The sequence below is a fragment of the Falco punctatus genome (genome assembly GCF_963210335.1).
Source record: "Falco punctatus genome assembly, chromosome: 6".
Taxonomy (NCBI): Eukaryota; Metazoa; Chordata; class Aves; order Falconiformes; family Falconidae; genus Falco; species Falco punctatus.
Genome location: NC_137585.1, coordinates 20,556,360 through 20,579,143, shown reverse-complemented (window position 1 = coordinate 20,579,143; position 22,784 = coordinate 20,556,360). Strand labels below are relative to the sequence as shown.

The 22,784-nt window shown below is 36.1% G+C and overlaps 1 protein-coding gene across 24 annotated transcripts in view; it reads left to right on the top strand.

The window, feature by feature from the left end:
- The window catches only part of PLEKHA5 (pleckstrin homology domain containing A5), a 169,263-nt gene that overhangs the window by 120,591 nt on the left and 25,888 nt on the right, over window positions 1–22,784 (top strand). For 9 of the 24 annotated variants that reach the window (XM_080391783.1, XM_080391769.1, XM_080391777.1 and 6 more), the window contains 6 exons: window positions 976–1,443; window positions 6,129–6,597; window positions 8,147–8,230; window positions 10,921–11,040; window positions 11,737–11,790; window positions 18,248–18,328. In XM_080391783.1, coding sequence (XP_080247909.1) covers window positions 976–1,443; window positions 6,129–6,597; window positions 8,147–8,230; window positions 10,921–11,040; window positions 11,737–11,790; window positions 18,248–18,328 — 1,276 coding nt within the window. The remainder of the gene's footprint in view (window positions 1–975; window positions 1,444–6,128; window positions 6,598–8,146; window positions 8,231–10,920; window positions 11,041–11,736; window positions 11,791–18,247; window positions 18,329–22,784) is intronic. The other 15 variants (XM_080391763.1, XM_080391772.1, XM_080391780.1 and 12 more) reach the window with 4 other exon arrangements.

Below are 22,784 nucleotides of genomic sequence, written 5' to 3'. Positions count from 1 at the left end.
ATTATTTGAGCTGGATGTTCTGTTCATCTCCCAGTATAGAAAAAGATACAGCTGCTTGACTTTCTCAAATTTTAAAAAGATAGCTAATAGAACTGCATACATTGAGTACTTGTGTAAGTACTGTAAAGCAGTAACTGTTCTAAAAATATCATTATTTTTGTGGTACAGTTCCCTAAGTCAGCAGCTATTTTCCCCCTTAAAATTAGGGAAGCCACAGTTATTTTCCACAAAATGTATGCCAGCCAAAGTGATAACATGCCAGGGAAACCTAATTGATGCTAGTGACCATGAAAAATTGTTTGTTTTTTTAAAAGGAGTTCATTATATGTTAAATTCAGTAGTACTGTGAAGCACAAGCTGGTTAGCAATTTAATCTGCTACCATTTTTAAAGATGTCTTTAAAAATAATCTGAATTTTAGGCTATTAACATCTGGAAGCTGTAGCTTTTGGAGAGCCACTGAATATTTTTACTGCTTGAGTGTCCAGCCCTCCAGGAACCAAACATCCACTTTTTCAGACTCTGTTTTTTTTTTCCTCTTGTGCACATTTTTTTTGTAGTGGGTTAATTGGAAGTTGGCTTAAAATTACCCCATGTTATAAATGCTTTTAAATTAGCAAAGACCTGTGGAAGAAAAACACTCATGCTCTCCAACTGGGCGGGGGGGGGGGGGGAAGCACAACAAAAAACAACCCAACAAAAAACAAAACAAAAAAACAACAACCCAATCAAGAAACAACACACACACAAAAAAAAAATAAAACAAAACCTCAACTACAACAAACTAATAACATGTCCTTGATTATTGTGAAAATGTCCTGAATTTTTCTTTGAGTCGAGATACTGATGTAAAATATCTAGAGGTATTTACTGAAATAAGTGATAAACAACAATATATTCTCTTTTCATTTTTATTACTCTATTTTTTAATGAATATTATATTGCTGCTATAGCTTGTGATATTATTCCTTTCCAGAGTAGAGAAGTTAACCACCGAAAATACGCCACCGCGAGAGGCAAATAATATTTCAAACCATCGGGTGCTAATTAAGCCAGATGCACAAAATAACCAGAAGAACAAAGAAGTGAACAAAAATGAGGAGAAGAAAGCTTTGGAAGCCGAAAAATATGGATTCCAGAAAGTTGGGCAAGATAAACCATTAACAAAAATTAATAGTGTAAAGTTAAATCCTTTGGGATCCGAATACAGGACTTTACCCATAAGCATGATTTCGGCTGGACACTTCAGACCGGTTCATTTAAATGGATCTGAGAATAAAGCTCTTGGGGTTGTCCTGGCAGAGGCTGGAGATGGAGGTCAGCACAATGTGGTTCAGGCACATATGGAGTCTGAACGAGTTATGCAGAGAACTAATTCGATGCTGCAGTTGGAACAGTGGATTAAAATACAGAGAGGAAAAGGACAAGAAGAGGAAACGAGAGGGTAGGTATTATGTAATTTTTTTATTTATTTTTTTTCCTAGGCTTTCTAGCAAGTCATTCTCAGACTCATATCCTGGTTAGATTCTTTAGGTTTTGGTCTACATTACATAAATATATAATCATCGTTCTCTCTGAGAAGTGCCTGGATGACTGCTCAGAACAGATTTATAGTTTCTCTTTTTTTAGCATTTGAATGATTATTAATAAATTAAACTATATTAATATATAAAAACAGCCAGAAACCCTTTTTTGAGTGTTAGAAATTTCTCTGTCCTAGCAGGGAGAAGGTGTCATCAGTCATAACAATTATTTTTCTTCTTAAAATTGCTCTGTATTCTGCATTTTTGTTTACAGATTTTTGTAGTAATATTTTATTTAAGTTTCTTAAAATATTCCAGGGACCTTTTAAACTTTAAACCAGCTTTAATTGAAGAGAGAGAGACAAGTTCTACTGAAGTGTAAGTCACAGAAATCTAAGTTGCTGATGCTTAAAGCTTCTCTTCTGAAATTAAACATCTCCCAGTTCTAATATCGAGTTCCAGTGCTTATTCATGAAGCTTTAAAATTATGTGTGAATGATTGACAATGTTGAGTCTTGTGCCGACAGCAATTTCTCTGTCTGACGGAAGCGTAGGAACATTGCTTCCAGGCTGGCTTACAGACAAGTAGCTTTAGCAGTGAAATGTAAAAGTTTTTAATATTACATTAGATAGGATGTATGGAGATGCTATCACAGGAGTATTTTGAAGAGCTGGAAATTAGGGAGCTTGTGTATAGATAGATGGCAGAGCAGAGCTTAAGACAGAATGAAATTCAGAAATATGTTTTCTGCAGACTTCAAAATACAGGGGTTGGGGACTTTTCAGTTTTTGCAAAAACTTAAAAAAATTTACATTGGTTTGACTTACACTTGCCAAAATTGGTTGAACATTTCCTCATTGCCTTCAGTCCTTCATTAAATATAATCAGGAATTGTTAATGTGTTGTTTCATTTAATACTCAACATAAGTAGTTTGATCAAGTTTGAACTTGCAGTACATACAGTGAGTTGCACACTCTGATATTTAGTTTATTATGCATGCTTGCGTAATGAGAACTGAGAAGGCTCTTTGAGGCAATTAGATTTTTTTAAAAAATTGTACTGTAAAGCTTGCAAGCAAAGAGTAGAAATCTGAATAGCTGTGGCATTTTTCACTTGTGAGCAAGCATAAAACCCCTAAAACTGGTTTCATTGTGGGAATCAAATAGAGGGAAGTACGGTTAACAATATGTTGCTAATAAACAATATTTTGTTCTTGACTATTAGAGAATGCCTCTTGTTTAAATAAGGGTAGCATTGATAGCACAAAGGGTATGCTTTCAAATGCAGTTCTACATAAAAGTTGCAAACTGGAAAAGATTTGGCCTTGAGATACCTTTTTTCCTTTGTGTGGAAGTGACCTTGAATAATGATCCAAATTTCTAATGTATAGTGATGTCTTTAGAACGTGATTTCATTTACATTTTATTTTTGTTCAGATTGCCAGTTTCTGGCTGGGGACAGAAATTTAAGTAGCATTGAAGTTGGTGAATGAGAGTAGAAAGCAGCTCCCCTTTATGTTACATAAGCTTAAGGCTGGGGTGAGAGGCTAGTCAGGCTCTTTGTAGTAAGACCTGATCAACTCATAACTTGGATTTTTGAGAAAAGTAGCCTTCACTTAGTGGAGTAAGGTTGCTGACTCCTAACAAAGATGCTCTCCATTGCATCAGTCTCTGATGTTTCAGAGAAATTATGAAGGATCAAACTGAGTGTCTCTGGTATGCCAGACTGGAAAAAAAATTAAAATAGGAAAATGTACACAGGTTCAGATAAATAACTATGTATAAAGTAGGAGCTATTAGCTGTCCTCAGTATGGAATGAAAAGGGCTCACTGTTAAATTATTTTTTAGAGGAACAGACTGACCCCCTTAGTAGTTTGATTGCCTGAGAAATTTATGAGAATGATGGCAGTTTTTTAATTCTTGAATCTATTATCTGCCATTTCCGTGGATCTAGACATCTAGTTTTGAGAGAGCCATATGATTAAAGACAACTGATGCTTTTGGGGGGGACAGGGGGACCAACAATTTTTTTTTAAATGGAAAATAAATGTTTTTTTTTTTAAATGAAAAACAAAAACATTCCACTTTGGTATCATTTTATTGTATTAATTTTGCACAAGTCAGTTATAAGTACATGTCTTCACCAAAGTGGTTCTCTTGAGTGGTCTTTCTTAAATGTGAAAAAATACAGTGTGGTTGCATAGTACTAAGTGATGGTTTTGTTGTTCTTAACCCATGATTTGAGCCTCTGTCTCCCTGCCTTGCCTATATAAGCCTCATCCCATATATTAAACACCTGCTGCACACATAGCACCAGGTTTATGTCTTTGCCACCATTTGCTTGATTCACACAAGGAAGTTCTATATTCTGGGCCAGCTGGTGTTTGCATTCTTTAGGATAAAGAATTATTTTGAGGTTTTGATCTGAGGGTATTTCATAACATAGCGGAGCTGAGCCCCTGAAGGCTTAGCAGCAAAGTTGCTTTCCCAAATAGTCCAACTTGGACACCAGAACCAGGATTGCTACCCAACAGTAATCCTAGAGACAAGCTCTGGAGTCTATAAACTCATGTGGAAGCCGCCTTTTCATATGGGAACATTTGTACGATGACAGTTGCAGAAGTATTTTGAAGCCTTGCAGTATGCGTGACTGCTTGACCAGCTGCAGCGATCTCCCCTTGCATGCAAGGCAATAGGTGCAGTACTGTTGAGAGTTATTTTTTGGATTTGACTGGAATGACGTTTTTGCAAGTATCAACAGAACACTGGTGAATCTGCTCCGATTTTATCAAATGGTGTAAAGCAAGGCTTAATATTGAGGCAGTTGGGGTTTTTAGTTTTCATGGTTTACCAATACAAGATGCATATTTTGTCTTCCTAAATGTTTTAGAATGCAAGTACTTGCATGCAGACTTTAAATTGCTGTATTTACAGAGAACTTCAAGTTGTCCGGGTTATTTAAAGGAGCCAACAGGATTACACTGCCCATTCCATTAACAAAATGGGAGAGGAGCTTTAGTGAGTGAGGTGTATCGAGCTGCCAAATATCTTCATGAAAAAAATACCAGTCTTCACCATACCTGTTTGTGAATAGCTAAAATAATGTTTTGAAATTTAGAAATTGAACCAACAGTGTCTTGATGGTTTGGGTTTGTTTTAAATATAGAGATGGGAAAAAGCCCATATAATTAATGGTATGTTATATGAAGAAATTGACAAGTATTTAAGCAGGTTTTGCAGCAAAAGAATAGGATTTAGAATCCATTTCCTTTTTTTTTGTTGTTTTTTTGTTGTTGTTGTTCTTAGACTGGAAAGCTGTCCAATCTACAAAATGGGGACAATACTTTATTAATTCTTGGAAAGCTTCAGAAACTGTAGCAGATTTTGTATGTAAAGCTCTTTATAGCAGTTTTCATCTCCAAAATGTTACAGGTGATCATAAATATCAGCTTAACTATTTTCAGTGAAAAGTGGGTTTTACAATCATCAATTTCTCTGATAGTTATTCCATATGGATCTAACATGCATAATGCTGGTTTATCTTGTCATTTGCCTTGCATCATTTCTTTAATGCTTTTGTGGCACTGAAGTTACTAAAAACCATCTTGGAATCCTGGTGCGTGGTGGTGGCAGTTCGATTTAGTCTGGGGTGTAGCTGGAAGGCGCTGCCCTCTGATGGTTGAACCGTGTCCAGTCTGAGATCAGTTCTGTTGTCTCTGGGCAAGCATCTATCATACATGTGATCAGTAGCAAAAGCCTTTCAGAGATGCTTATCTGAATTTTACATAAGGGTTGAATGGGTCTATGTTTATGACCTAGATTTTGTCCTCTGAAAAAAAAAAAAACAATTAGTGCTTTGTCATAGTTAAGCATGCGTCAATAATCAGCATGGAAAATTTTGCATAATGCTGAAAGCTGCTAAATGACTGTAGCACCCCAGAAATTTAATGTGGCAACAAATTAAAGAATAAGCCTTTGAATTCGTATCTGACTTGAAAAGCAATATAATATTATTATCAAACAAGGAAATATTTTGCCGTTTCTTTCACTTGAATAGCTGATGTGGAATGGCTTGACCTTGACAATTGCAAAATATTATTTCATTAGACAACTACTGCTATTTTACCTTGGTCTGCTGTTAAAAAAAAATCACATTATTTTTTTTAACATAGTAATTGATCAAGATTTTCTTAGGGAAGGAGGAGAATTCTTTCACTTTTTCAAAAGAGAACATTTTAAATGGGCTCATATGGAAGCAGTGTAGAACTTCAGAGCTTTCAAAAGTTGGACCTATTCAGCACATAGACAAGTACAAGATTTGATCTAAACTTGACACTACAGACTGTTGAAAAGATGAAATATGGATTATATAATCAAGAAGCTTAATCAGAGAATCCAGTTTCAGCTGCTACAGTGCGTTCAATCAGTAGAGTTGATTCTTTAATTGTCATCTTGATTTTGTTGCATGTTTTTAAAATAACATTTGTAGAATTAAAAAAATATATAAAAGTAAGCTAGCTAGATAAACCTAACAAATATTGAAAAACTTTATATTGCCATAATATTAATGCTGTCCACTAATAAAAAGAAAATTTGTCTTTCAGCATAATCTCCTATCAGACCTTGCCAAGAAACATGCCAAGCCATCGACCTCAAGTTTTACCCCGGTACCCAGAAGGCTACAGAACACTACCGAGAAACAGCAAAGCACGGCCCGAGAGCCTCTGCAGCGTGACACCGTCAGGTTATGACAGAGCCGTAGGACCGGTAATAGCTGAAGAAAAACGAAGATCAATGCGTGATGACACAATGTGGCAGCTTTATGAATGGCAACAGCGTCAGTTTTACAATAAGCAAACAACTCTTACTAGACACAGTACTTTAAGTAGCCCAAAAACTATGATTAATATTTCTGATCAGACAATGCATTCGATTCCCACCTCGCCTTCTCATGGTTCAATAGCTGGTTTCCAAGGATATTCCCCACAGCGGACCTACAGATCAGAAGTGTCTTCACCAGTGCAAAGGGGAGATATAACCATTGATCGCAGGCACAGGACACATCACACTAAGGTAAAAATACTTACTTTAATAATTAAAAATCTTATTTACAAGGATTTTTAGTGGAAAGTATACAGTTACTGTAAAACTCCTGTTACATTGTAGTGTAATTTATTATAATGATGATTAACTTTCATCACTCTTCATGGAGAAAGGTTTGATTTTTCAAAAGCATTTAAAAATCTAAAGGTATTAAAAAGGTATTTTTCTAATACAGTAGGTTAAAACACGTTATCCTAACGTTACTGTCCGTGATACTACGTTTCTCTAAAGGAAAGGAGTCAGCAGGCAAATTATTCCAAATAGTCTGTAGTACGTGCAGAAATCTTTCTCTTTTCTAGCTTTTTTTAGTTGGAAGCCTTACAAGGACTGAAAATCCCAGATTTCTTTACACGTGCTGTTTTCTATTCTTTGGCCACAAGTCTGGCTGCCTTGGGTTCCAGTAGAAAACTGAGTGTGATTGTTTCTTTTGATGCCTTTGAGTTATTGGGGACATTACTAAACATCAGAATCTATTTGCACGCAACCTTAGCATTAACTCGTGTCTTTGGTCTTCATCAGTGAGAGGGAGACACAAATTGTAAACCTGGGAGCCAGATGTGGCTCTGCTGTACCCATCATGCTTGTGTTATGCATGCTTTTTAATACATTGGAGATAATTACGTAGAAATTACCCTTTCAGTTGGATGTAAAACTAGAGTTTGCATAAAATGCTCCTGAACATTTTTCCTAAATCTTTATCTCTAGTGTCTTTATGTTTCTTGATTCAGGGAAAAAAAATCTTCAACTACACCTTAAAGCAGTTTAAACAACTTAGAGTTGATTACTGAGTCTTGCTTTTGGAAGCTGTTAGGTCCCTATCAAAGAAGTCATTTTGTTTTGACATCCTTTCTCTCAACTGCACTGGAAATTTACTAATTGGTGCTTCTCACACATCTGAGAAATGTCACTGGGGGTCAGTGCTGCAAAGTGTGTCCTTACTTGTCCTTTCAGCCATGTTTTGGTAATTATTTTTTCCCTGGTGAAACACTTTATGCTAGTATTTAATTTCATATTCAGTATCTTTTATACAAGACTCCTGTTTCCCTTTTGTTTTTCATGCTACTTGGGTACATAACTAGCTTTTGCCACTAAGTTAAAAACACAGACCTGGTTTTAAGTGATGGATAATTAGGAGACTGGCTATTTACAATCAGTCGGGTAAATTTAAGATTTAAACCCCATCTATATAGAGATCTTGGGTTTTTAAACAGCTTTCAGTGATGGGTGAAAAACTAAAATTGTTGTTTACATGGGCTATCAGTAGGGTAACAACTGTGAGCGAGGACTTTTAATTAATGAATGATGAACGGTGGGGTATTTCTAAAGTTTAGAGGTGGGCTACTTGAGTGTCCTAGATGGTAGATCAGCAGGGAGCATGACTGGCCAAAGCTGGCATGAATCATAGCAAATTAGTCATGAGCGTGGAGTTGGCTTGACTTTTTTTTTTTTTTTTAGCATTTAATAGTTTTGAGTCTTTAGAGAACTGTGGATCATACTGTGCTATTTTGTTTTTGTACAGCATGTTTTTGTGCCCGACAGAAGGTCAATGCCAGCAGGTCTGAGTTTACAGCCTGTTACTCCTCAGAGCCTCCAAGGCAAAACAGTGAGTTGGATTTTTATTTGGTACATCAGGGTTTTTTTAAGAATAATTCTTTAAGTACGAAGAGGCAACACTAAAATTTTATTCTATTCAAAGCTTGCATCTGACAGCAATTTAATTTAAGTAGCTTTATCTTAATTATCAGGGGTTTTTAAAGCAAAGCAATACTTTGTGGTTCCATTAAATTCTGAGAATATTGTGTGGCCACTGAATCCAGATTTTCTTTGAGAAATACAGGTATTTTTTTAATCATCTTTGATACATTACAGAAATCCCTGGGAAAGGGTAGAATGCATCACAGCACACTTACTTCTCCATTACTTAGAAAATCCTAGAAGTAAAGTTTACCTTTTTTTGAAATCTTAAGGATACTAAAATTGCATTTGGTAAAATTTTGTCTTTTCTGACATCTGCTAGTTTACTGTGGTAGAGCTGAAATTCTCATTGAAGGTATTTAATCAAAGTAGTAACAGTGAATACTGTCAACCTTCCCAACTGAAATGCAACTCTTAGCCAAAAACTAAGAGACTGTCCTAAATTTGTTATTTCTTTACCAGGTTTTGTCTCCTTTACATAAACTTTCTCTATCCATCTGAAATTACTGTTTGAGAGAGTTATGAATCAAGAATACAGATTTTGAATCACACTGTGGGCAACAGCTCCCCAGTAAATCCTTCCATTGCCTCAACCCCTGTTTCTTGCACTTCCCAGTATGAATCCCTGGCACCTTCGGAAATTTATGGGTTGGCCTTTGGCAGCTGGCGCCTTATCTCTGCACCCTGTTTTCTGCAGATGTTTCTTTGGGTTCACAGCCCCCTGAGCTCTCCTGGGCTCTGCTGCTGGAGCTGGGCTAGGGGGCAAGGAGGTCCAAGCTTCTGCCTGTAGAAACCAGAAGTCCTGCCCTCAGCATAAGCGTTGCAGGGGCCAGAGGAGGAAACCTGGAGGTAGCTCTTTAAACAAAATTTTGTGTTACAAGAATCCCAAGAGTTATGTCAAAAGCACAGCACTTACAGCAATGTAAAAAAATGTTTGCAACTTTATGAATATCTGGAGAGGAGTAAGGTTTACTGTTCAACAGGCTCCTCTGGAAAAAAGTTGGCTTGCAAACCACTGGATTTAAGTACCATGAAATAGCTTATTCCTAATGCACTAAAATTGGGCTTTTGTAGAACGCACCATGAAGAATTTTGATCTTGAAAAAGTGATTCACTGTTCCTTTTGCTTGAAGATGCTACTTTCAGTTATCTTCTAAAAATAAGTTTTGTTCTGCTTTGCAATGATGCTAACTTTCAGACTGAAAGCATTGTCACCAGGTTTTGGAGAGAACTGGAAAATGTCTTGCATAGCAATCTAGATTTACACTTAGTCTCTGCAATTAAGTATCTTAAATCCAAGTATTGAAAGAGGATCTTGCAATAAGAGCAAGACTGACCGTTAGACAGTTTGGCTTTGGTGTTGGTTTTCCCTCAAAGCAAATGGTTTCGGCAGGTGACGCTATGTGGCAGTCCCTTGCTCCCTCTTGTGGGTCACTTCGGTGCGAGCTCACACCAGTGCCAGCGCTACGCTTGTTCTTCTTTATTCTGGGAAACTGGTATTCATTTTTCAGTGGTTTAATACATGGGTCTCTGGATCTTTTTTTTCTTTCCTTCTTTGCTTGGGGAAAGTTCTGTGACTGCAGGAGAGAGCGAGCAGGGGCTTAGGGTCTGATTTGGGTTTGGGGTATTTTTTAATTCAGAACTTGTGAGAAAATCAAAATGCTGGATGAACATTTAGCCTCTTATAAGATTGACTTCTGGAGAAGTGTAAGAAACAGAAGCAAACAGAAACATCAAAAAAATACTTATGAGTTAAGTGTTTTGTTTTCTTTGAAGTATTGGTAGTAGAAGTGGTTCCCAGGAATGGTTCAGGTAGAATTTCCCAAACTGACCTAAACTGATCTGTGTGTCAGGATTACCTGACAAATACCCATTTGAGTGTGACTTTATTTCCAATATATATGTAGTCTTGGGGTTTAAATACTATTCTTCATCCCATCCTAAGGATGTATTATACATCTTAGTCATAAAAGTAAAGCGATAAATGAACTGGTAGCCTCAGACCTGTGGAAGGTGGGATGGAAAATTATTTTTGTCTTGCTTGTGTAGTTTTGTTTTGTGAAAGGGGATTGGTTCTGATGTAGTTCAGTTATCATGGGGTTTTAATTATTTTTACTCTTAATTTTGATGCAAACTTCTGAATAATTATTTTAGAAACTAAATATTCTTGAGGGCATTTTTTGATTCTGTCACCAAGCTCACATGGCTGTCCATGTACAGGTAATGACACCCTAAGGGCTGGAATTACCTCCCCCTTCACTTAAGTCAATATCATCAATTTGATACGCATGTCAGGAAAAGTTTTGAGGGCTGCACAGACTTTCTTCTGCAAAATCCTCACTTATTTTTGTCCTTTATACAGAATGTTCCACTGGTTTGGCATTTGCAGTATCAATTGCTTTGACTAGTTAAAAGTTAACCCTTTGTTATATATTTGAAAGTGGACAATTTTGGGGAAAATGGTATATCTTTTGTTGTATCACTGTTAGAAAGTCTTTGTAAGAAAGATACTAAGAACCCTAATTTTAATTAAGTTTTGTTTAGGATACCAATTAACCTTTTTTCTACTCTTTGGCTTGTCACACTGCACTCCTTCAGCCAGAGGAGCTCACGCTGCTGCTAATAAAGCTGAGACGGCAGCAAGCTGAACTGAGTAGTATCCGGGAACACACACTAGCACAGCTCATGCAACTAAAACTTGAGGCCAGCAGCCCAAAGGTCAGCTATAAAGCAATGTGTGTCATGTACCATTCTCACTAACTTGTAGTCATTCATTAATCACAGTTCGGGTTGTACCGTTAGTGCAAAATTTTCTGACTATTGTGGGAGTAGAATAGAGTAACATTGGTTCTTGTGTATGTGATGTTCTGCTATTAACCCTTTGAGGTTTCACTCATAGCTTTTTTAAATTAGTGGAGTCAAAATTACATAGGAATATTTTCAATATATTGTTAAGTTTGAAATTAAAGGGGTTTAACCTTTTGGCATTATAAACAAAATTAGTAGTGACCATGAGACTAACTTATTGATTCTACTGCCTGGTATCAGATAGAATCTTATTTGTAGTCTGTGTATGAAAATCAGGACATGTTTAAAACACAGATTTATCAAAGGGTTTATAGTTGTCTGTGTAGTAGACATTTACATCAGCTTACTGTATTTTATATGTAAAACCAAAATGTAATGTAGTAGTTTGTAGTCTGATTCATGGCAAACTTTCATCGTTTCTGTTTCGGGATCAGTACTTGTTAAGAGTTCAACAAAACAAAAAAAAGGCAGATAAAAGCGGCATTATATTTCTACGTAAAACAGAAAGATCATTGTCTAGTTTACATCTTAAAGCTCTTTTCATGCATTCTGCACCTTCTGTCCCTTTCCTTTCTACCACCCCCCACCCTGACTGCTGCCTGCTAGAATGAGATTCTTTCACATCACCTTCAAAGGAATGCCATATATTTGGATCATCAGGTGGGATTTGCAATTTTCTTGCGTGTTTACATTTCTTAATGCTTTTTGCCTGCTTCTATCAAGCTGGAAATATTTGGGGAGAAGGATTTTCAGTGCTTTTTATAAAGTTAGATATTTAGTACATGACCTTTTTAAGTAGCACAGAACATCATAATCGATTACAGATTTGACATGTAATGGAAAAAATAACCCTCAATTTAAACGTCATCAGAATACAATAGCCATTTACCAATTAATTTTTCTGTTCTTCATTTCCTCCTTATAATAACACTGTGGCGTTTTACCATCTTTAACCAAAGTTGTACTGTATTTATTTCCAAGCTCATATGACACACATGCAATTTATAGAAGATTAGTACTTCTGATAATTTTAGTTTTCTGGATTAAGAAGAGTTAGATGTTTCTACAGGATGTGAAATGAAAGGGAGGTAAAACATGAAAAATATTTCAAATAAAAGCATAGCTCAATACTTTCCTTTTACTCAGTTATTTCTTAAATACTTATAGAAGAATAATATTTTACTTCTTCGCGATTTCTGATAACTTACTGAATGCGGGTGCAATTCTGTCTTCACTAACATAATTGATAGCCAGTGAAGAACGGTGATACCACATACCTCTTTTTATAGCTCTGTTGCATGATCAAGTGGGGCTTCCGTACAAGTTGTGTGTGAGGTTTTTAAATGGGAAGTTTTTGCTAGCACTTATAAAAGGTAGTTGTAAGTTCTTAGAAGAAATATAAGCAAATAGAAGTCCATTAGTTAAAAATATAAAATTTGCTAAGCTTTTTCTAACGTTCTTTCTTCTGATTAAATTTTTCAGCCTTAGACTTAAAGTGTTCTTGGAGCTTTTATGTCCTACATGTTCCTGTAATAGGATTTCAATGAGTTAAGAACCACACATGCACGTAGAGACATAAACACACACACATACATGTGCTTGGTTCACCCAGTGACTTTATTTTCCTGTTATCTTTGAGGAATAAGGTGTGTATTGTGACCAATTCAGTTAGTTGTCAGCGTGCTTCTAAACGTTTCTGCCTTGTCTTAAAGGGCAGCAGGAGGCCCAAAACATTAGGGAAAACCTGCTTGCTAAATTAGGCCAAAATATTTCATCCAACTCAAATATTTCCAGTTTATAATGTTTTGGAATAAGGGAGTAATTCTGTCTTCAACAATGTAATTTATTGCCAAGAAAGTATAACTGTACATGTGAAGTGTAAAACTGTGTACTAGACTGTTGCTTGATGAGCCAAGCTTGTGAGTGTGTGTATATATATATATATGAAATATATATATATATTAGACAGAATTAAATGGAGAGAATTGCCTACGTATAACGTGAAGTGGTAAGGAGGGCAGGTTTTTTTGTTTGCATCAGATAACATTTAGAATTGCAATGTGATGTGATAAACATTGATTTAGGGAAAGGTCTGATTCTTGTAAATGTGCCATAATTACCCCTACCAGAGATGCAAGAAATCACTGCACTTACAGTGAGAAATCATTATGAAGTCTAAAATGTATTACCTTAATCACTAAATCATGGAAGAGCAGGTTGGAATACTTGTCCCAGTTTCGGATCAGTTTTCTTTTTTCCCTTGTTCTAATATAATACTGCCACCTACCTGTATGAAATAAATCCCCCGGAGAGTCTTTTTGCTTTGAATACCACTGCTTCTAGGGTGATATCTCATTTATGTATCTTTATTACTTTGCCCATTATCAGCTTTCCTTTATGTTGGGAAAAAAAAATAAAATCAAAGTTTCTTTTAGTCTGAGTGAGGCCTTTCTTCCTTGTTACCTGCATCGGTAACCAGCTTGCATAATCATTTGCCCTCTTTGAATTTTAAATGTCTGGTGTACTTAAATTAGGTAATTCCACTCCTGCTTTGCCTAGAATACATGGTGGAACTCCAGTCCCATTGTCTTCGGCTTTCACCTCTTTGGTCACAAAGAATTCAGTACTGTATATAACAATAATCAGTAATTACTGTTTGTACTGAGGCTGCACAAGTGAATTTTCAGGCAGACTAAAGTTATGTGTAGGGAGGGTAAATTCTGGGCTGTTGCAGTAAGTTGTCTACTGGTTAGGTGGCTTTCTTATCAAGGCTCAAGAATATCCCATAGCCTTTTTAAATCATACTTCATTTTATATTGCTGTTTCCTTTTGAGGTCCTTAGAAATTCTTCTGTTATGCTTTTTGACGTTTTTATATTTTTGTTGTTGTTGTTGGAGTTCAGAGAGATAGGGAAAAAAAGACTGAAGAGACTGACACAGATATATCCAGCCATATGATTTCTTTGATGACTTATGTCCAAAAAGAATGATTGCCCAGCATCCTTTTTTGTTGTTATTTTTAGAGTTACGTTGTGAGTTACTCTGCTGGCTCAAGGTTTATAGAGAGGTAGGAGAGAGACTCATCTGCCTTTTTGAAGGTACTTCTTTGGACGTAGCTAGCAACCCTAGGCAATGATGACTTGTTTGCCAGGGTGGGACATGTTATGAAGGCACATGTAATCTCAGTCTTATGCATTATCAAATTTTAAGGGATCACTTACTGCATATTACTAAATCCAAGCCAGCAGTTTCCTTAATGTATTTGTACCCAGTAGCTACAATAACAGTAATAAAAAATAGGAACTCAAATAAAAGCTAGACATGCTTTTTGTCCCTTTGTAAATAAAGCCGTGGCAGAAAGTGCCACTTGAATCAGTCTGTTGATACAGAGAATTCCAGCAAACCAGTCTTTTGGTATACTTCTGCATTTTATGTTGATAGTAAAACTTTTCTTTACAGAAAAACTCTTTTCTACTGAGCTTAAATTATCTATGTAAAACTCTCCATGCGTGTTTTCATAATTTATTTCAGCATATCCCAAGTTGGTTTGTCACAGTAGAAGCTCTACTAAATTAAATTTAGTCTTTTTTATCCCTGTTTTTTGAAATGGCTATTTATGTAAATAGTGTAGGTGTTAAGTAGTTCATATACTTCTGTAGGTATTTTCATTTTTAGTTTCTTTCACTTTTCAAAGGGTGCATAAAAATAAACAGAACTTGAACAAGAAGTTGTCAAATAAAGGAGTGAAGATCCCACAGCCAACATACATACTGTCTTGGTGGTTTGCTTTTGTTTTCTCCTCTTTACTACCCTCTTTCTTAGATGCCGAAGGTAGTAAATTAAGAGAGGCTGGAATAGTACAAGGGGGTTTGGATAGACCTGACATATATTCTGTATTATATTTGATATCTTGTATTTCAGCCTAAAATTCTATATCCTATACTAGCACCATATAGGATACTACTTTACTTGTATTTTTCAGGTTATCTGGAAAAGGTAGAGGGAGCTGACCCAGCCACCCTGTTGTTCTTTCTGCTGCTTTTTTTTTTTCTTTCCCTTTTTCCTTCCCAGAGGAAGAAGGGAGGCTCAAAACCAGGGGCTCTGCAGGGTGAAAAAAAAGAGTATGCTGGAGGCAGCATTGCTGTACAAAGAAGGCAGGGAGGAAAAGTGCTTCCTTCTTTCTTTGGACAGAAAACGAAAGAGGAAAGATGGAAGAAAAGCTTGGTCGGGTCCTATTGCCACTGCTTTTGCCATCAGGAAGCTTGATAGGAAATGGATAAAACTGCCAACCTCAGCTCAGTCTTTTGTCACCCATAACATATACGGTCTTATCTCGTCAGTGAGGTGAGCTCTGCCGATGGGGAGCCGCTCTGCCAGCTGATTGCTGCCACCAGAACAGCACACACTGAAATGTCATCTGTGTAGGGTGTTATCAAACACGGAAGCAAATATAGGAAAAGGAAGGAAGGGAAGATTTGTTGATAGATTGGCTTTACAGTTTAAAACACAAACTACCCACTCAGATGCTCACTCATAAATAATGTGGTTGTTCATATAGATCATATATCCAGGAGGTGGTTTTTTCATTTTTTACAACTGGAAAATGGTTTTATATACTACATCACTCAAGAAAAAAAAAAAAACAAAGATAAAGCATCACTTCTGGGGAGGAAGAATTATTTACTGGAAGTAGAAAGCGATAAAGCCAAGACTGATTAATTTTATTTGGTTTTACTGCTGTGTTGCTGTGTGGCATCAGGCAGTACACACTTTAATTTGCTTATGATTTAATTTGCTTATGAAAATATTAATTCCATACCAAACAAATACTATTTGTTTTCTGAAGTGAGAGAAAATCAAGGCTTATTTCTGTTATGAGCAAGCAAATATTTTTTCCTTGAGCTATTTGTTCAATGTGAATAGTGTCCAACTTCAGTGTGGGACTAGCCTCATGATAATGCTTTAAGAACACAAAACAGGTATCCTCTTTGCCTTTTAAAGCATGGTGCTTGCCGTTGTGTCCCGTGTAACTGGTTTACTTTGCTAGTTCTTCAGTACACATTGCCTTGCGTGTGCGCTAGCTTCAGTTAATGGAAGGTTTGTGACATGTGCTCCCTCAAGAATTTAACTTCTCAACAGTCAGTGTTTTTTTAGAAACAGTATTTCCTAAAGGGGGGAAAAAAGCTTGCTATATTTGACTGCTACAAAGGCTCTTTGGTTGGCATTACTATACCAGTTCTGTGGGTTTTCATCTTTGTTTCGTAAGGGCTTAAGGAGCTGGAGCTTTTCTGAATATAACTGGCCTTTGCAAACAGTGTTAGATAAGCACAGTTAAGCACTAATGGTAGTAAAAATATTGGAGAAAGTCCTATAAATCGAAGTTGGACCTCGTGGGGGACAAAGTGTTATTTCAGAACATCTTCTGAGCAAATCCACTTCACCACTTTGCTTCTTTTCTAATCTGGATGAAAATAATCTTTGAACAGTTCCACAGAAATTAATTGCAGCATCGCCTGTTATCGGTCAGAAAGGAAAATTTTGAAATACTGTAAGAAAGAAATAGCCAAAGAGCCTGAAGCTCTTAAAGTCCTCCTAATAAAAATGCATCTAAACCCGTGTACTTCCAGTAAAATATTTCAGCCTCAGAGCATAATTTACAAATATTTCAGTTGGCTGTAGTTTGGTTGCTTGGCTTTGGACCTTATTGTTGATCTTACTATTGAGACATCTTTTGGTATCACCTAGTGCACCCACTCTCTGAAAAAAAAAAATGATGTAAAGGGAGAACAACTTCTTGTGTCAGTTCTAGTTTTTTGTTTATGTGTACTGTAGATGATGGAGCAAGTGGGAAGGGTTGCTTGTTTGAGGTTTTTTTCCTGCCTTAAACAAGCAGCATCATAAGCTTGCCTTCTTAAGTTACAATACTCTTTATTGGGTGATTAACTTATCAGCTGATTATACTTTAGTATGTATAAAACAACAACAACAACAAAAAGGTCATCTGTCTACAAGAAAAACGTGTTTCCCATGAGGAGGAAAAAAAAATACTTCTCCAAATGTACAAGTTAGTGTTTTTCCCTAAATAATTAGGAGTAAGACATTCCAAAAGGCATAAAAAAATCAGGCTTTTTGTTGCATTTCAATCTGTGAAACAAAGCCTTGCTATGCAAATTCATGGTGAGTGCATATATATGTGTAAAGACAGAGTGAAAGATCATAAATATTTATACACACACTTCCTTCCTGTCTGACCATACTTGAAACAAGTGTTGCTAAGGTTTCCTAAAGTTTCAAACGAAAATACAGGGGGGATTGTGCATTAAGTGACTTCTCAGTTTCTTTTGGAGAGAAAAACTATCTGTTTTAATAATTTTTTCCCTTACTTTTAGGAAAGTTTCCTTTTTAAAACCCCAAATACCATACTGTTTTCTGTGCTGCATACTTTTTTGAAATCCTAAATGTATGCAATTTTTACTTTAATCATCAAAGTATCTGGTTTTGACATTTACACACATATCAATAAATGCTTATCATTATAGAAAATGTCTGACTAGTTCTGAAATATTTTCACACCCATATATGGGGGTGGATAAATATGGTGACTAATGATTCAAAGTTCCTAAGTGTATAAATCAGCGTAGTATATAAAGGCATTTTTTGATACATGAACATGAGCCTAAACCTTACTTCAGTGTTCAGAGGCTGGGAATGCTTATATTTTTAATGTACATTGAGTTATTAAATCTATAATTTAAAAGGTTTTCTGATAAAGGTTTGAGTGTTCCTATTGCATAATCCGATAGTACTTTTCATTTCAATATTTTGCAAAGCTGGGGTTATTTGAAACATTTTTATTCTTAAAAGAGGAGAGTACCGGTGAATAACTATTACTTTTTGGTTTTGAGCATTTATGTGGTTTTGATACATTTGTTTGATATTAAAGGTTTCAGATGTTGATATTACTGAATGATGGAATATGTAAAAAGCATGGGATAAAATGTAATCTACTGCATTATTAGAAAAAATTAAAGTAGAGGCTATATTTTACAGTGTCGTCTTTCAAATCTAGCCATGCTGTAAACTGATGTTTGCTGTATGCTCCTCCTGATTTGAAATAGATGAAAGAGAATGAACCTTTAATCACCATGGTTCACACTATGATTGAGAACTCGGCGCTAAGACCGCAACTGTACCAGCAAGTAAGGTCTTGGATAGTGAATGAAATTGCTTTATCATCTGCGAAAATTTTCCTTAGTGACAGTTTTGGTTGTTCCTCAGATTTATTCATAACATTGGTGTTTCTCTTATTTGCTTTGGAAAACCACAAGTCATCCATGCTTTATAAAATGCTGCAATATCGTTAGCATGGCTTTTGCTGCGTTTTTGTTGTTGAGTATTAAATGTACACTTTTGAATTACTCTTTCTGTCTAGATGATTTAAGTAGTTGATGTTTTATGCAGGTGTCCAGTAAATTCATAAAATTTTCAATAAGCTTCCAACATTTGTCTTAGCATGATTCTCTGCAATTAGTGTTCAAAGGTGCTTCTTTCTTTTGACCACTACAAAAGCATGTGAGTGGCGTTTACCTGGTCATTTCTGGCAATTTTGTTTTGTTCTAGGAAGTGGATTTACAAGTTTTTGTTTGTACCTACCAAGCCTTTAGCCACTGGAGAAAGGAAGGATCAAAAATACTTTGATCTGGGGACTGTAAATCCAAAAGGCAGTGTCTGTTCATAAAGTCACAGCAGACTTAACCGTGCACACTTACAGAGTATCTAGCGATGGTTGTAAATGGTAAGATGGAAGAAGAATCAGAAATGTGAATGGAAATATTGTCTGTGAGTTGAGACCTGCATTAACTTATGAGCATGGCCAATACATATCTGTTGGCACTGCAGTCTTAGGGATACCGGTGCTTAATTGAGCAGCTGCTGTCACATCAGGGAATGTTTAAGAAGTTTCTAGCCTCAACTGCAACAAAGATGGTGTTCTTCTGTAAAGGACTATGATAATTTTGCAGCAGGTGAGGTGTGCAATTCTGGCTGCTAGTCACAAGGGAGTATCTGACCTGTTCCCTTACGCTTGCAATTATGCCCTTGTGAACCGAAACGACATAAAAAGGTTGCACAGGTTGAAGGAAAGGAGATGTTCTGCCGTGTAAAACAGTAATGTGGTAGTGGTTAATGCTTTGCCCTGTTTCTAAAAAAGTCTGCCTTAATGTCGTGTTTCATTTTTTCTGGACGTCAGCTTCATATAGTAGATTGATTGTGATCCAGAAAAGTTGTAAGAAAAATTTCAGCTTTTCAAAGGAGGTTGGGTTGTGACTTTGATTTCGGGATCGTGCAATTTGTGCTCCTGTGTGTAAACTAGGAGCTTTAACTTGGAACCTGAAGGAGCTGTTTGGGAGAGGAATGGGAGAAGTAAGGTGCCCTCAAGCCCTAGATGAAATTGTGTTTTCTTTTCCACCCCCCACCCCCAAGAAGCATAGCTGTTACAATTTTTTGAAAGCAAATCAATTTTCTGTAATAGCGTATGTAAGACCAGTAAGTCAACATACCAAAACATGACCAAAGGTGCTTTGGAGGTGTCAGGGTAAACTAGCTCAGCTTCTAATACTCCTATAGACACACCTGCGGTATAGCTGTGGCTGGGCTCGTCTGCCCACTTATTTAAAGATACCAGAAAATTTCAGAGTGCTGTCTTGGCAAAGCATGCCATCAGCTAAGGTATTGCTACACAGCACTGCCTTCACCTTGTAGACGTACCTGCTGCTTCCGATTTGACACTGGATAAGCACCTTTTTTGACATTCTTGTCAAAGAAACAATGAAACCAACAGGTCATGAAGATTGAATAACCTTTTGTCACTGGGGATGTGGTTTCTTCAGGTCAGAGTTTTTGTGACATGTTGGCAGGCTTGGGCAGAAGATTTGCACAAGCTGGAGAACAGCAAGACTTTCTGCTTTCATGGATGAAGTTTCCGATATGAAATACTGTGTCAACTGGTTTCCAGGAAAAGAGAAAAATACACTAAAAATTTCCCTACCTAAATCGTCTTCTAAACTTTTGTAATTGAAAACTAACCAGTTTAAAATTCTGGGAACCTATTTGAAGTTTAAACAACGTACAATTTTTTTTTTTTTTTTGTTCCAATAAAAGAATATATATTTTTTGCTAGTCATCTTTCCCGATGCAGTTTTAAAACTATGTAAACAATTGGGAGAAGCCTCTGTGTAAGCAACTGAAACCCGTTTTGTTGTCAAGATGATAAACTAGTTTCTGATGACAGTAACTATTCCTGTGGGTACAAAGAAAGGATGTTTCTTTGCTTCAATTTATCCAGTTAAGTTTTATGACTGTGCTCATTTAGAGTTAAGCAAAGGAAAGCAAGAAAAGCTTGTAATTAATTAAAAATTAAGGTGTCTTCCTGTTCACTTGTACTTTAGTAAAATAGCTAAAATACATACTATTTCTAATGTGTAATTTATAACACATTTTTGTGATTTGTTACATCTTCACAGTTATTTAAATCACTTTGACTTACATCAGTCTACAGACTGTACTGTAAATTTGCAAGTATAAGCCAGGACAATGATTCCATATATAAAGATGAGAAAAATAGAGACTTTTTACAGCCTGGACCCACCCATTTCTACCTTGTTTATGTTATTATTTCTTTCTAATGCTAGGTGAGGTGAGTTAATCTTCTTTTCTAAAGCAGTATATGATGATTTTAAAAAGTAGAATTATCCTCAGTTCCTCTTATGTGTGTGAGTTCCATAAAAGGGAAAAACATCTGAGTGCAACAACTTAACACCAAGTCTTTGCTTGGATTATTATTCTTAATATATTTAAAATGTATTAAAATAGTCCTTGTTTTTTTGCTCCTGTAAAGGATAGGGAGATCTTGTTTATGGCTATTATTTTTTTTTATTAATAATAATATTAATCTTAGTATTAATAGTATTATTATTGTTGCAGCTGCATGCATTTAAACTGTTGTGCATGGTAGATTTTGAGATTTGTAGGTAGAAATATTTTTCAGGTCGTGTTACAAACACAGGATGATTGCATTTGAGCTAAAAATCTTTTATTTCCAATTTGTATTTGCAATGTTATCTGTCATGTTATGCACAATTAGAAGAGAATCTTGCTTACTGTGGGGTAAATGCCCGTTTGCCCTGCTTCCTGATAGTAAGAAGTACTTCAAAAAAGAAAAAACAAAAAAAGCCTCTTGGAAGTCTGACTTTAACTTCGTGCTCCCCACAATATGTCTTAGATTGTCCTGTTTTAATTTCCTAAGTGCAGTATTTTGCAGAGGTGCTCAGTGTGCTCTCAGAGTGTGAAATTGCCTGCCATGTATTTGTTGAATCAAAATGGCTAGTGGAATCTGAAAATAGCTTATAAGGTAATGAAATAGTACTGTCACTGGAATGTTTTTAATCTTGACTGCTTAAATAGGTTTAACCCTTTATGTCTCAAGAGAGAGATTTGCCTAATCTGCATTTATTTGGAAAAAAAAATTCCTCTAAGGACACTTTATATTGTGTCCATTGTGGTAGATTTATCCACATCTGTGATTCATCTTGGCGTTTAATGGAGATGGGGACTGTACGGTAGCTAACAAATTGTTAAAACAAATTGTTTCTAACACAAAATGGAGATTCAATTAAGGTCACTTTAGCTTTTTACATGTAAGATACACGTTTGGCCAAGTTCTGTGTGTGTAGTTTGCATGTCAGGAATGGCAAGTTCTGTTTGTAGGTATTGAGGGTGTTGCTCCTGAATGTTTTGGAGCTGTGCAGTGTATTTCATCACATCAAGAGGGATGGAATTTTTTGTATTCGAGTAGGCAAATGTCGGGGGAAAGCGTAGAAGCCATCAGCAAGTCATGTCGTTGGTTCAGTAGGTGGCACTCTTGATCTGAAATTACTGTCCTGGTAAAAGTATTTGTAGCAATGATTTGGTGAGAGAGGCATTTGTTGAACGTGACATAAAATACATTTTGATAACTTGATCGTTGGAGCTGTTATAATGCATTTTCCAGGGTTATGAGGTTGTTAACCTTTCTTGTAATGTTTAATTGCATTTTGTCTACTGCTGTTCCTCTCATAATTCCAGTAGGATGCAATAGCATTCTGCACTTTTTGCCTTAAGCTGATATATAGATGTGCTGTGGAAAGAGAAGCTGCTGTTTTGTCAGAGACTGATTAAGTGTTTCATACTATTTTTAGAGGTTTTGTGCTCAGTCTACATATAAAATGTTGAAGTAGAAAAGTTGAAATGAAGTGGCTCTCCAGCAGTGCCTATTGTGGGAAACTAGTACTGCTGACAAAAGCAAGAAGTTGGCAGCAATTTTAAGTGTGGAAGGATTTTAATAAGAAGAATTAGCACGTGTATAGTGTTCCTTGAAAATGTGGTTTTCTTCTCTGAATACATAAAATATGTTCCTTTTAGGAGGTAGGCAGGGATAAGGATGCTGAATTGGCAAGCTGTGTTAAACTCAGCTATAATTAAGGGTGAAATGCAAAAAATAAAAAGTTCTCTTTTTAAAAAAAATGTGTAAAAAAAAAATACTGGCTTGAAAAAGTAACATGATATCTTTCCAGGCAAGCCATATAAAATGCTGAGCCATGTCTTGGGAAGTTGTATTTA